General features: G+C 43.6%; 1 protein-coding gene across 2 annotated transcripts in view; it reads right to left on the reverse strand.

Annotated features, from left to right (window-relative positions):
• The window catches only part of MICU3 (mitochondrial calcium uptake family member 3), an 85,455-nt gene extending 76,851 nt beyond the window's left edge, over positions 1 to 8,604 (reverse strand). For both annotated transcript variants that reach the window (XM_069573330.1, XM_069573329.1), the window contains exon 1: positions 7,893 to 8,604. In XM_069573330.1, the coding sequence (XP_069429431.1) occupies positions 7,893 to 8,282 (390 nt within the window). In that variant the 5' untranslated portion in view covers positions 8,283 to 8,604. The remainder of the gene's footprint in view (positions 1 to 7,892) is intronic.
• Positions 8,605 to 15,446: the final 6,842 nt, after the last annotated feature.

Consider the following 15,446-nt stretch of genomic DNA (forward strand, 5'->3'; position numbering starts at 1 on the left):
TGGTTCATATATTGCTGAAGCCTGGCTTGGAGAATTTTGAGCATTACTTTACTAGCGTGTGAGATGAGTGCAATCGTGCGGGAGTTTGAGCATTCCTTGGCATTGCCTTTCTTTGGGATTGGAATGAAAACTGACCTTTTCCAGTCCTGTGGCCACTGCTGAGTTTTCCAAATTTGCTGACATATTGAGTGCAGCACTTTCACAGCATCATCTTTCAGGATTTGAAATAGCTCAACTGGAATTCCATCACCTCCACTAGCTCTGTTTGTAGTGATGCTTTCTAAGGCTCACTTGACTTCACATTCCAGGATGTCTGGCTCTAGATGAGTGATCACACCATCGTGATTTCTGGGTCGTGAAGATCTTTTTCGTACAGTTCTTCCATGTATTCTTGCCACCTCTTCTTAATACCTTCTGCTTCTTTAGGTCCATAGCATTTCTGTCCTTTATCGAGCCCATCTTTGCATGAAATGTTCCCTTGGCATCTCTAATTTTCTTGATGAGATCTCTAGTCTTTCCCATTCTGTTGTTTTCCCCTATTTCTTTGCTGAGTGGCCAAGAATTGATACTTTTGAACTGTGGTGCTGGAGAAGACTCTTGAGAGTCCCTTGGACTGCAAGGAGATCCAACCAGTCCATCCTAAAGGAGATCAACTGCGAATATTCATTGGTAGGACTGATGCTGAAGCTCCAACACTCTGGCCACCTGATGTGAAGAGCCAACACACTGAAAAAGACCTTGTTGCTGGGAAAGACTGAAGGTGAAAGGAGAAGGAGGTGACAGTGGATGAGATGGTTGGATGGCATCACCGATTCAACGTACATGAGTTTAAGCAGACTCTGGGAGATAGTGAAGGACAGGGAAGCCCGTCATGCTGCAGTCCATGAGGTTGCAAAGAGTCAGACACCACTTAGCAACTGAATGACTACAACAGGGCAATCACAAGCAGCCTTGGGCAGAGATCACTGTAGAGGGAGGACAGGAGGGAAAGAAAGGGGAGGAAGATCTGTACTTTCTCAGGCAGAAGCTAAACATTAAGTGAAGATCAAATTGCTTCTGATTAGTATGCGATACTCTGAGTGAATCAGGAGTTACACCAGAGTGTCTCCACCCATTTTTCTAGGTCAGGTAACTGTCCCATCTGTCCCCCAATACCTTTTTAGTCCAAAGGAATCAAACTTCCTAGGGAGTCACTGTACCCATCTACAATTAAGAGAGCACAGCTGCACAGCTACGTGAATTACATATGCATTGAAGAATGCCACTTTCTCTACAGATTTTAAGAGAATCTAAGTCCTGAATAAAACATATCAATGAAACATGGAAGAGTCATGTTTCTAGAATTTTTCTCTCAGCCGATCATCAAACAATGCACCCCCTATAATCCCAGCAACTTCTGCCCTTATAAATCTTGACAATTAGATCACTCTACTGTGGTTCATTTTTCCATATCCTCCCAGTTTTCACCATTCTACTGAAGATCAATGTTCAACTCAATCTATGGCTTCAGCCAAGCTTCAAATTCTGAGAGATGAGGGGTGTGGGGAAGAAGACACAAGTGCTATTCTCTTATAATCTGCCAGCAGGTGGCAGGCACCTTGAGAAGTTTGCCTCCTGGCCTACAGTTTTATAAAACCTTTTAAGTAACTACCATAATGACTCAGGATAAGTTCTAGATTTTAATTATTTGGTGATATATAGGTGCAATATTTTTGAAAGTTAAATACTTAGTTCATGATAGCACTTTAGAGTAATAAACTTTAGAATATTTGAATTGCAATCTTTTGTTGGTTTCCGTGACCTTCCTGGCTTTCTTTAATCTGTCTGGGTCTCAGCTTTTTGCAGAGTTCCATTTCTCTGTTGGTCTTATAAATTGCTGATGCTCACCAGGGCTCTCTCCTTAAGTGCTTTTTCTTGTTATGTGTATTCTGAATAATGTCATACATTCTTACGACTTTCAACACTTGACAACTCCCAAGTCAGTATCTATAGTACAGATTTCTCTCCAGTGCTTCTGACCTATGTATTGAGCTAGAAACATCCCTTCAGCTGTCCAAAGATCCTTTGATCCACTGTGCAAGTTAGAAATTCATCATCCATGTACACTACCCCTAACCTGTCTTTTTGTTATTTCTCCTGAGGACCTAGTCTCAGTGAACTGCTGCACTACCCACCCAAGTCACCCAAAACAAAAACTTGAATCTCATCCTAGACACTTCCATCTCTCTCATTCCTGAAGACCAATCAACTGCCAATCCTGTTGACCTCCTAATCTCTCTCCCATCCAGCAACTTCTAAGTGCCTCACTATCATTTTCCTAGTAAAGCCACAACCATCTCTTGTCTAAAGAAATATCACTGTTAAAAACTGCTTGCCATGGAAATTCCTTGGTGGTCCAGTGGTTAGATCCCATGCTCTCTCTACTGAGGGCCTCAGTCAGAGAACTACGATCCCACAAGCCTCAAAGCACAGCAAAAATGAAACAACATAAACTGCTTGATGTGTATTTTCTTTTTAACCAAGAATGTGGAGAACCATACCATCTAACATTCTCTCCTAAGAGGCAATAGCATCTCACCTGGCCACCCTGTGACAAATAAATCTACCAGATCCTGAAAGTGAAAAAGTGAAGGTGTTAGTGAACTCTTTGTGACCCTATGGACTGTATGTAGGCCATCAGGCCCCTCTGTCCATGGAAGTCTCCAGGCAAGGTACTGGAGTGGGTTGCCATGCCCTTCTCTAGGGTACCTCCCCAACCCAGGGATCAAACCTAGGTTTCCTGCATTGTAGGCAGATTCTTTACCATCTTAGCCACATGGGAAACCCAGATTCTACCAGGAAAACAAAAGAGGGGATCACCTAGTTTAACTTCCTATACAACCAGGTTATTCTACACAGAATTTACCTATCTTCAGCTTTCCATCTACGTGACTCCTCTCATAAAATTCTTCTACATTTACACATCTGGCAAGTTCTTCAATATTCCGAGAAAGAAGAAGCATTACCTCAAGTATCAAAATGTGTTGCCTTAAAAAGAGGTTGGAAAAGGTATACAGTGAAAGAAACTTAAAAATACATGATTACTGGCCTTTATTATAGAAACACACAAAAGAGGTAAAAAATAAAAAAAATACTGTTCTCTTTTCTTCTTAAGATGAACAAATCATAAAATAGGTCATGCCTTACAAATAATATATAAAATAGTAGGTTAAGGTATGTTAAGCAACCTAGCAGATTTAAAAAAATTCTGACCCTGAAACAGAAAGCCAGTTTTAGAACAAAAATTTTTCCACTGATAAAAATAGTGCTTTAAGGTTAACTGTAGGGTTCTAAACAAAATCTTGTCAACATCTCTGTATAACATTAATAACATTCAAGTCCATATTTACAGAAAAATTTTGGCAAGCCAAGCTTGCACAATTAAAACAAATAAAATGTCACATGATTTGGTCTCCCAAAGCCCAGAATTTTGACCTTGGCTGAAGTCTTCCCAATTCTAATGCTATAAATAACTACTTTAGTTGAATAAAATATGAAACTATTAATTCTCACAGGATGGGGTTGTGTCTTTTCAATGTGTATGTCTTGGGCAAATACTTAGCATGGGTTTATTTGCTCAACAGATATTTACTGTGTGCCTACTAAGATTAGAGGGCTTCCCTGCTGGCTCAGTGGTAAAGAATCCGCCTGCCAATGCAGGAGACACAAGAGACGCGGGTTCAGTCCCTGAGTTGGGAAGATCCCTGCAGGAAAAAATGGCAACCCACTCCAGTATTCTTGCCTGGAGAATCCCATGGACAGAGGAGCCTGGCAGGCTACAGTTCATGGGGTGGCAAAGAGTCAGACACAACTGAGGGACTAAACAACAAGAAACCAGGAATAGGCTCCATACCAGGCAATGAAGATATAAAGGTGATCAAGACCAACACTATGCTGCTCCTTAAAAGACGAAGACAGCAGAGAAGACAGTTAACAAAAAATTGCAAAAAGTCATCATCTGGGAATACAGGATAAGCAGGGGTATTTGAACAAATCTGTCAGGGAAGGCCTTCTGGAGGAAGTTCAGAGGCAGTGTCTTTAAAACAAACATCTTCAAGGTAACAGAACTGTATGTCTGTAGGCTACTGTTGTTCACTCCCATCAGTTATATTATTCTCATAACAGCTACAGGTTAATTTATATGCTAGGTTTATGTTCAATATAAAATGAAGCTTAAAAGAGGCTTTATAAATCGAAGTTTCTTAGCTATAGTATGAAACATCAAAAGGAATCACTTCTACCACTTCAGGGAAATCAAATATCAGCATAATAAATGAAGAGGCAACACAAGTTGAAACTATTTCTGACACATGGCAGATTGAGCTCATGACTTTCAGCCCCTTCCTCTTTTAACCACATTAAAATCACAATAAATGAATCTCTCAAAAGGTGTAAACACACAAGGACTAAAAAAGGAAAGGAGACTTAAACACTCAAGATAAGTCATCAGACTTGTAAAACTGCAGACCTGGAGGAGTGATAATTGACCTAGAGAAGCAGAGGCGCTCCCTGGGTGCCGTGGAAGAGGAGGCCAAACAGAAGTTGGCTGATTTTCAGCACAGACCCCAGAAAGGATGAGGCCCAGGGAACACATGTTGTTGTGGAAGCAGAGCAAGCAGTGGGGCTGAAGACAGAGGATGAGATAACAGCATGGAAGCCCATCCCTGGACACTCCCCCAGCACACAGGCACTCACAGGAACATGCACCTGTGCCTGAATCCAGAAGACAACTCCTCCTCCCAACTCACCTATTCTTTACAGAAGTGCAATGACACCAGAGAAAAAGACTTTTAAAATACTGACATTTGGATGCCACCCTAATGAAAGGCCCAGATTACCAAATGAAAAGTCATGCTCAGGTACAAACAGCTTCTCAAATTCAGCAGCAACCACAGGTAAGCAAGGCAAACCACCAAAAAGAAAGTGACAGCTTAGAAAATCAAACAAAAATTAAAAAAAAAAATCTGGAAGAAACAACACAATGCATAGAGTAGTAGACAATTTTTTAAAATCCTATAATTAATATCCTTATGATACAAAGAGTACTTTAGCAGCCATAAAACAAAACAGAATGCTGAAACACATGAATAGCAGAGAACACAAAATAGTTCTTAAGGCAGGTTAGAAGATAAAGCCAAAGATACTTCTCATAAAAATAAACAGATTAAAAAGCTGGAATTTAAGTAAGATTAGAATTTGAATTAGATTAGGATCTGTCAGGAAGTGTAACTTCAGACTGACACAGATTCCAGAAAAAGAAAACAGAGAAGAAACTCTCCAAGAAATAATACAAGAAAAGTACAAAGAACTTTCAGATGTGAATTTCCTTACTGAAAGGATCCTTAAGTATAAGGCACAATAAACGAAAAAATGCCCATACCAAAGCTCATTATCCTGAAATTTTCAAACACCAGGGATAAAAAGATTATAAAAGTTTTCAGAGGGCAGGAAAAATAAAATACAAAAGGAATAAGGGTAAGACACAGTTCAGTTCAGTCGCTCAGTCATGTCCGACTCTTTGCAACCCCATGAATTGCAGCACGCCAAGCCTCCCTGTCCATCACCAACTCCCAGGGTTCACTCAGACTCACATCCATCGAGTCAGTGATGCCATCCAGCCATCTCATTCGTATTATTTGATTTTTAAAACAATGTACAAGAATTTTATAAACACCAAGCAATAATAATGTAGGTAAATAAATACAGACAATAAGTAAACAAATGAATAAAATAAAAATACAAATTTGCTGAATGCTCACTACATGCTAGGAGTGCCATTCTAACTCCTTTAAATATATTAACTCATTTAACTGTCACAACTCTATGAGACAGACTCTATTATTTTCACAGATGAGGAAACAGGCATTGAGTTTCAGTAATGACACGACTAGGAAGTGATAAAACCAGAGTCCCAGCTTTCTGAGTGTGGGCTTTCAAAAACTGCATGACACTCTCTCAACTTTAACAGTAAAATTGATTTTTTAGAAAGAAGAAAATACCATTTGAATCTTCAATGTTCCCAGATAACTGTGGTTGATTAAAAGGCTTCCCTTGTGGCTCAGCTGGTAAATAAACACCCTGCAATGTGGGAGACCTGGGTTTAATCCCTGGGTTGGGAAGATCCCCTGGAGAAGGGAAAGGCTAGCCACTCCAGTATTCTGGCCTGGAGAATTCCGTGGACTGTACAGTCCATGGGGTCACAAAGCCTTGGACACGACTGAGCACCTTTCACTTTCACTTGGTTAAACAGGACACAAGCATAACATGTGTTTGTGGCAGGGGCAAGGGGGTGAAGGTTGAGGGTATTTGCTAGTATTTTAAGCATTCACTGTATAAAGAGACTTTGTGCTATGTATTTGTGATTTGCTACTAGAAGGTCCTTAATATAGATTCCCTGCTCTAAATACATCAATAGTCTCCACCAAAAGAACTGATGAACTTACATCAGATCACCATCACCTATTTGGGCAAAGAATAAAGGGTGTATAAATTATATTAAAGTTCAAAACAGAATAGCTGTCTCTTTCCCCAATTATTGTCATCTAAGCCCTTCACATTCTTCCTGTCTTGCAAGAATTTTCCTAGATGACTTCCTAGTCATGCATGACTCAATACACTAGTAAGACAAAAGCTTCCTGCCGCTCTTCTCACTCTTGCCTCATACTCACCTTTACCTTATATTGTCAACTACATGATACCTGAACAGTTTCCTCTGAAGTTCCTCTACAAGAGTTAATCCTCTTTCAGTTTCCTACTTTTACTGTCCTATCCAACTTCTCGCTTATTGACCGTACTTAAGAGTATCTCGGAGAAGGCAATGGCACCCCACTCCAGTACTCTTGCCTGGAAAATCCCCTGGGCAGAGGAGCCTGGTGGGCCGCAGTCCATGGGGACGCTAAGAGTCGGACACGACTGAGCGACTTCACTTTCACTTTTCACTTTCATGCATTGGAGAAGGAAATGGCAACCCACTCCAGTGTTCTTGCCTGGAGAATCCCAGGGACGGGGGAGCCTCATGGGCTGCCGTCTATGGGGTCGCACAGAGTCGGACACGACTGAAGCGACTTAGCAGCAGCAGCAGCGGCGGCGGCGGCGGCAGCAGCAGCAGCAGCAGCAGCAGCAGCAGCAGCAGCAGCAGCAGCAGCAGCAGCAAGAGTATCTGGCTTTACTGGGGGAGGAGGGAGAGAGAGAAATATACTTCTTGAATAATTGTTGTTGTTGTTTTTTAATCTGGTGACATCTTCACTATTCTTTCTGACCTATGTATGATAAGGAGGCTACACAGTTTTGGCGTTTCCGCTCTTGGGACTCATAAACCTCCATACAATAATGCAGTGGCCTCTGGGATCTCAGACCACGCCTTTGATGCGCTCCTATGGCGCTGAACCTCCTTGATCATGCGCTGAGGCCCGGGAGTATGTTCTCTAGCGTTATGCAGCCCTTCTTTTTGCCATAACTTTCAGCCTCCCTTGTCCTTGGCTTCGGCTGGGTCGGGGTTTTTTGTTTTATTTTGTCGTGGGTTTGGGCTTTGGTGGCTAGGTGGCGGCTGCAGCAACCTAAAGGTCCTGATGTGATGCGTCAAGACATGTGATGCACCAGATGTGTCTTGCCCACGCTGGGTGAACAGACTCGGGGCTGCCCGGCCTAGAAGGTTTCGGTCTCGCTCACAGGACGTCCCCGATCGGCGGCCCCAGAGTCACACCGCGACAACCCCCAACGTCGAGTCTCACGCGCGCCCCGCGCGGCCGTCACCCCGTCTCTCCCGGCGCTCAGGTATTAACACCTGGCCGTCCTCACCCCAGGAGTCACCTGCCGGCCAGCCCAGGCGCGCGCAGGCGCTCCCACGCACGTACCGTCTCCTTGGCAGCGGCGACCGGGATGGGAAGTAGCCTCCCGCCGCCGGGCGGGTCCTCTGACTCGGCAGCCGCGCTCTCCGAGGGGAGCCAGGCGCCCGCCGCCCGCGCGGAGTCGGCCCTGGGGTCCCCGTACAGCTGGTAGCACACCAGGCCGACCAGACCCCCGCCGGCCGCGGCCGCGAAGCTTAGCTCCCGCCAGCGCCGCCGCCGCCTCCAAGCCGCCTCCGCCACAGCCCCCTCGTCCTCCTCCCGGCAGGAGAAGGGCCGGCCCGGAGGGCCCGGGGCTGTCCCCGCAGGCCGCCCCCACGGCCCAGGGGCGGGATGGTGAGGCGAGCACGGAGGCGGCAGCCGAGGCGGCGGCCACAGGAGCCTCCGCAGCGCAGCCATAGCGGGAGCTGCCGGCGCCTCAACCAGGAGGGGGCGGGTGAGGGGGCGGAGGGGGGGCCCGAAACCTCGCGAGAAGTCGGTGCGCCGAGCTTCGCTGCCGGTCGAGAGCGACCCTACGATTGCCGCCCCTCACTCGAGTCACCTGTCGGAGCGCCTTCGGCTGAGGGGTGTAGAGAGTGGGGGGACGGGGGCGTCTCTGGCTGCGAATAAGCCTGGGGAGGAAGAGGCACAACCGGCTGCTCCTCTGCCCTGCATTCCCGGCCCAACCCCGCGGTCATAAATATCTTGCGCCTGCCTCCGGAGACACCTGACTGCGCGAGAAGCCAACACCGCAGGCGACAGCCCGGGTCGGCGGGACTGGGCCGAGCCCTCGGTTGCCAGGGTGTCCCGGCGCCCCTCCGCTGACTGGGTCCTCCGCCTCTGCTTCGCGGGGGTGGGTCTCCGTCAGCCTAGCGCCCCGCTAAGAAAGTCACATCCCCTAACGGTATCCTGATCTTCAGATAGACCGTGAATAATTTGCAATTGTATCTTCAGGCGTTGCGACAATAAATGGCACATAAAAATTTGGCTCAAGTCATAAAACTATTAAGTCAAAGAATTTTTTTTTTTAATTACGTGACAGTTTCTGATATTTTGATGGGAGAAGGGTAATACTGTTTGAGGGAAGAAGGCTAATACATTTTTTTCTTTTTTTTTGAAGGAGAGGTGCAACTGCTTTACAGCGTTGCGTTAGCTTCTACTGCGAGACAAAGTGAATCAGCTATACTTAAACACGTATCCCTTTTGAGCTTCCGTCCCAGCCACCCCTTCCCGTCCCACCCATCTAGGAGATCAGAGCACAGAGCTGAACTTCTGTGCTGTACAGCAGCTTTCCACTAGCTATGTGGATCGTCTTAGAGTCTTGTCGCTCAGAGTTAAGTCAGGAAGAGAGAAACAAATAGAGTATATTAACCAGTATATGTGGAGTTTAGAAAAATGGTACAGATAAACCCATTTCCAGGGCAGGCATAGAGAAGCAGAGTAGAGAACACACGTGGGAGGCGTGGAGAAGGAGAGATGGATGATCTGGGAGATTAGGATTGGCATACCTGCTGTTTTTTAGTTATCCTCCATGTGTTTAAAAACTATTACTATACCTGCAGTGACTTCATTCAATACAACAGAGCTGTCTTGAAAGATACTTTTGGGAGAAGCTGTTGATATAAATAATGGGTAAGCACATTGTGTCATTTTTGTTATTTCTGTACTTGTTTGTTTGCTATACTTCATGAGAAAGTGTTTATGACATTTTTATCAGTTTCCTACCCCTGAAGGCAGTTTTGGTAACTTGGTTACCTAGCTTTGGTATTTATATTCTGGAATGTTTAGAGGAGCCCTTCAAATATTCTGGATCTAGGGATGTGCACAATTAAATTCAGTAATCTCAATTGAGCTGTAGTCACAAGGGGTTTGAGTGCATGCTGTCACTTCAGTCATGTCTGACTCTTTGTGACCCTATGGACTGTAGCCAGCCTGGCTCCTCTGTCCATAGTATTCTCCAGGCAAGAATCCTGAAGTCAGTTGCCATGCCCTTCTCCAGGAAATCTTTCCCATCCAAGGATCGAACACCCAGTTCTCCTACAGCTCCTGCATTGCAGACGGATTCTTTACCACTGAGCCACCAGGGAAACATCCACAAGGGGTTTAGATCCTGGCAATTCTTATGAAGACTAAGGGTTTTCAGAGGCAAACAAAATGAGATTTTCTGGCCCAGATTCTGAAATTGCCATTCCTAACAAAGCCCTTGCCTATAAGTAATCTATCAGATACACCTGAATTACTTCTTATTTTAATATAGGCTAATGCCAACATCTGTTGGATCATCCAAAATGCAAGAGAGTTCCAGAAAAACATCTACTTCTGCTTTATTGACTAAGCCAAAGCCTTTGATTGTGTGGATCACAACAAACTGTGGAAAATTCTTAGAGATGGTAATACCAGACCACCTGGTCTGCTTCCTGAGAAATCTGTATACAGGTCAAGAAGCAACAGTTAGAACTGGACATGGAACAACAGACTGGTTCCAAACAGGGAAAGCAGTACATCAAGGCTATATATTGTCACCCTGCTTGTTTAACTAATATGCAGAGTACATCATGTGAAATGCCGGGTTGGATGAAGCACAAGCTGGAATCAAGATTGCCGGGAGAAATATCAATAACCTCAGATATGCAGATGACACCACCTTTATGACAGAAAGTTCAGAGGAACTAAAGAGCCTCTTGATGAAACTGAAAGAGGGGAGTGAAAAAGTTGGCTTAGGACTCAACATTCAGAAAACTAAGATCATAGCATACAGTCCCATCACTTCATGGCAAATAGATGGGGAAACAATGGAAACAGTGACGGACTTGATTTGGAGGGGGCTCCAAAATCACCATGGATGGTAACTGCAGCCATGAAATTAAAAGACGCTTGTTCCTTGGAAGAAAGGCTATGACCAACCTGCTGCTGCTGCTGCCAAGTCGCTTCAGTCGTGTCCGACTCTGCGACCCCAAAGATGGCAGCCTACCAGGCTCCCCCATCCCCGGGATTCTCCAGGCAAGAACACCGGAGTGGGTTGCCATTTCCTTCTCCAATGCATGAAAGTGAAAAGTGAAAGTGAAGTCGCTTAGCCGTGTCCTACTCTTAGTGACCCTATGGACTGCAGCCTACCAGCCTCCTCCGCCCAGGGGATTTTCCAGGCAAGAGTACTGGAGTGGGTTGCTATTGCCTTCTCTGATGACCAGCCTAGACAGTATATTAAAAAGCAGAGACGTTACTTTGCCAACAAAGATCTGTCTAGTCAAAGCTATGGTTTTTCCAGTAGTCATGTATGGGTGTGAGAGTTGGACCATAAAGAAGGCTGAGCACAAAAGAACTGATGCTTTTGAACTGCGGTGTTGGAGAAGACACTTGAGAGTTCTTTGGACTGCAAGGAGATCCAACCAATCAATCCTAAAGGAAATCAGTCCTGAATATTCATTGAAAGGACTGATGCTGAAGCTGAAACTCCAAAACTTTGGCCACCTGATGCGAAGAACTGACTCATTAGAAAAGACCCTGATGCTGGGAAAGATTGAAGGCAGGAGGAGAAGGGACGACAGAGGATGAGATGGTTGGATGGCATCACCGACTCTATGGACATGGGTTTGGGTGAACTCCAGGAGTTGGTGATGGACAGGGAAGCCTGGAGTGCTGCAGTCCATGGGGTTGCAAAGAGTCGGACACAACTGAGTGACTGAACTGAACTGAACTGAACTGAATGGAATTTTTCTTTCTTAAAGCCACTATAAGTGATAAACAGAAAAGTCCTCTATTACATGAAACAAATGTGTCTATTTCAGGATGCCATCTCTGTTTCTTTTACTTTCAGCCTGTTGGTTTTATGTATTCAGTATGATAAGGAAAACTCTGTGATGGCTCCCTGTTTTATCACCAAGATTCCTTCAAATTCTGGTTCCTCTGAATTCTGAAAATTTCCACAGAAGCATTTATTCTCTGGATATGTAATGCAGTTCTTCTTCTGGCATTGTTTACTTTGAGCTAAATACAATTTGTGGATTTTTCTCATAAATTTCTCACATGGCCTAATAGCAGAGTTCTTGGACAGACTGATGAATTTTTAATAGACACATATTAAAAACCAAGTAGGTATAAAGAGAATTAGGGAGGTAATACAATAAGGTATTACAGATAAGAAACATGACAGAAATTCTCTACCTAACATGATTTCAGATATATATCTAACTCTATATAATTTCTCTCTAGTTAAAAATTTATAGAGTTCTTGCAGGCCATTTCTTTGGCTCAAAATCTAGTTCTGCTGTGAGAGTTACTGGATTTAGTAGGTTCTCCAAATATTCAGAAGGCTTTGTGTAAAAGGTCTCTCTGCATGCAGAAGTTATTCTAATTATAGAATAATTAGATAATTTCCTTCGTAACTCCCTCCTAAAAGCTGTGGTGGTGCTGATTTAGTCACTAAGTTGTGTCTGACTCTTTGTGACCCCATGGATGGTAGCCCACCAGGCTCCTCTGTCCATGGGGATTCTCCAGGCAAGAATACTGGAGTGGGTTGCCATTTCTGCCTCCAGGGGACCTTCCCGACCCAGGGATGGAACCTGTATCTCCTGCGGCTCCTGTATTGGCAAGCAGATTCTTTATCACCCAGCCACCTGTGAAGCCTGCTTTGGAGACTCGTTTCCTACAAAATAATGAAATATAGGTGATCACCTTCTGAACCCATGAGCCTAATTAACCAAAATGCTCCAAGCTTATTAGTAAACCGAATATAAATACTTTCTTCATAGCATTTTTCATATGTCATTTCCCTTCTTGAAACCCATGCTGCTGTGCTGTGCTTGTTCGCTCAGTCGTGTCAGGCTCTTTCGACCCCATGGACCATAGCCCGCCAGGCTCCTCTGACCATGGGGATTCTCCAGGCAAGAATACTGGAGTGGGTTGCCATGCCCTCCTCCAGGGGATCTTCCCAACCCAGGGATGGAACCCAAGTCTCTCGCATTGTAGGAGGATTCTTTTACTGTCTCAGCCACCAGGGAAGCCCTTCAAAACCCATAATTGCCCTATAGTTGCTTTTTTCTTTCCAATTACAATTCCATCTTATGACCCAATTATTTTCACCTTTTAATACTTTAAAATTGCAAACAAAATGAGTGACTTTTAAATTTTGAAAATGTGAAATTTAAGTGTAATATGTGTCATGCCTAGGCAGAAATGTCCTGTTTAACAAAAACTCCTATTAAAATAATCCTGCTTGTCTAGTTTTATTCATTCTGAGCACTAGAATCTTGACTGGTTGGAAGAGGAACAATTATATCTGAGATCCTACATCAGGGCAGATGAGCCCCGCCCCCATCCTTAGGCCTACTCAATCCTGACAGAGGGAGGCCACCAGCCAAAGGCTGCAGCAAGCCACTCCCCTCTTGGGAATGTGGTCCTCATCTTCAGTGCTGTTTTCCTAGGGGGAATAATTGGCAAAGTCGAAAGAGAAAGTGATGGGAAAGCATGTTCTATGGAGTTGCAGCCTTTTCTTGGTCATTTGTCTTTAGAGGGCCAGCCTCTAGGAGCCTAGAACTTTATTCCCCAGCATCTAGAGCAATGGAAACCCATTTATGGAAGGTGCTAAGGATTCTTTTTCTATTTTGACCAGCTTCCACTACCAAAGACAGGTTGATAATGGTTTGCACTCTGACCTCTCCCCTTAGTCTAAGTAAAGCCTCCTAGCTCCATGAAGCCAGATCATCTACTTAGTCCAACTGCTTGCACATAGTAGGACTTCAACAAATGTTTATTAAATGAAGAAGGGAATTTATTATTGTTGTGGGGGTAGAGGGAGAGGCTAAGATAGGAAGGCGAATTAGGAGACAAGAAAATAAAGTAGGTCACCTGATGCTAAAGAAGTTGATAAAGTAAGCAACACATCCTAAAATGCAATTAATGCAAATAGAAGCAAAAAAGGAGAAAGCAAGAGGTTGGCATGGAAAGGTTGTGGTCATGACAAAGGGCAGATTCAGAAACAAAGTTTGTGATTTGAAGCCATCCTCTTACATATTATAATTTAGCATAATCTAGCAACATTTATCAGAGAAGACAATGGCAACCCACTCCAGCACTCTTGCCTGAAAAATCCTATGGACGGAGGAGCCTGGTGGGCTGCAGTCCATGGGGTCAGTAAGAGTCGGACACAACTGAGCGATTTCACTCTCACTTTTCACTTTCATGCATTGGAGAAAGAAATGGCAACCCACTCCAGTGTTCTTGCCTGGAGAATCCCAGGGACAGGGGAGCCTGGTGGGCTGCCGTCTCTGGGGTCGCACAGAGTCAGACATGACTGAAGTGACTTTGCAGCAGCAGCAGCAGCAGCAGCAGCAGCAGCAGCAGCAGCAGCAGCAACATTTACAGCCTTAAAGCAGTAAGCTTCTGCCTGGTTCTTTCTGTGCTCTGAGAAATTCCAGCCTGCTCCATGGACAAAGTTCAGTGACTTGACCTTGATGCTTTCCTTTTGTTCTTACATGTCTCACTGGTGACACCACCAAGCTGTCAGTGGTATACATTTATTTATTTATTTTTTTAATGTTTAAATGAGTTTATTTATAAACAATTGCTACATAAGTAATATACAGTAAGTGAAAAACCACTAATACAATGAAGTTCTCATAGTGGTTGTTTTTATGTATACACACTAAGAATAACTTTAAATGGTTGGAATAGGCCCATAGAACACTTTATTCTGTGGTGTTGTCATTTCATGTTTTAAGTATTCAACACATTTAAATGATTAAATACAAAGTTATTATTAAACTCTAACTGAATTTGTTGTTGGTAAATTAGTGGTGATAAAACATCAAATATACTAAAATTTACCCTTAAATTTGTTCTGATCGGATCACTGAGTTACCAACCCTGTCCTCCTCATACCACTCATCATGTGACTCATTATTTTCTGATTCTTGATAGTTTATAGGCTTGTAGCTTAGTTTTTAGAATTTGGTGATTTTGCAAAAGTACTTGCACACTTGCTTTAACATTGCTGCATCTCAACCCTGACATTAAAACAGCCTCTGTGTAATCAACTTACATGCCTGGTAGTATTAAGACACTTAAAAATGACTTCTAACAGCTATTTCCCTTAGTCTTACTTGCTTGGGTTTTTATATATTGCTGAAGCATCATTCTTTTTAAGGATGTAAACTATACTGACTTGGTAATGAAATGGAGAAACCTAAATAGAAGACAAATGCCAGGGCTTTTAAAAATTATACAGCGCATTAGTAAGTGCTTTAAAATTAAACCATCCAATGACATGCAAGTTACACTATAGATGCGAAAAACGGACTGAATGTGCTTTGATGTTTACCCCTACCAATGCTCTAGACTAACTACACCATTATGACAATAAGCAATTAAGAACTAACAGTTTGTCAGTCTGAGTACATGTCTGAATACCTGTACTCAGTCTCAGCACATCAGTCTGAGTACATGTACTCAGTACATCTGTGTATTTAATTGGCACATACACTCTCCAAGTACCCAACTTGCTTCAATCCTATGTTTATTTTCCTCTCAGAGTGGTTTAAAGTAACTACAGTGACACATAAAAGGGAAAAAAAAAATGAATGCCAGGCT

Source organism: Ovis canadensis, chromosome 26, assembly GCF_042477335.2.
Source record: "Ovis canadensis isolate MfBH-ARS-UI-01 breed Bighorn chromosome 26, ARS-UI_OviCan_v2, whole genome shotgun sequence".
NCBI lineage: Eukaryota > Metazoa > Chordata > Mammalia > Artiodactyla > Bovidae > Ovis > Ovis canadensis.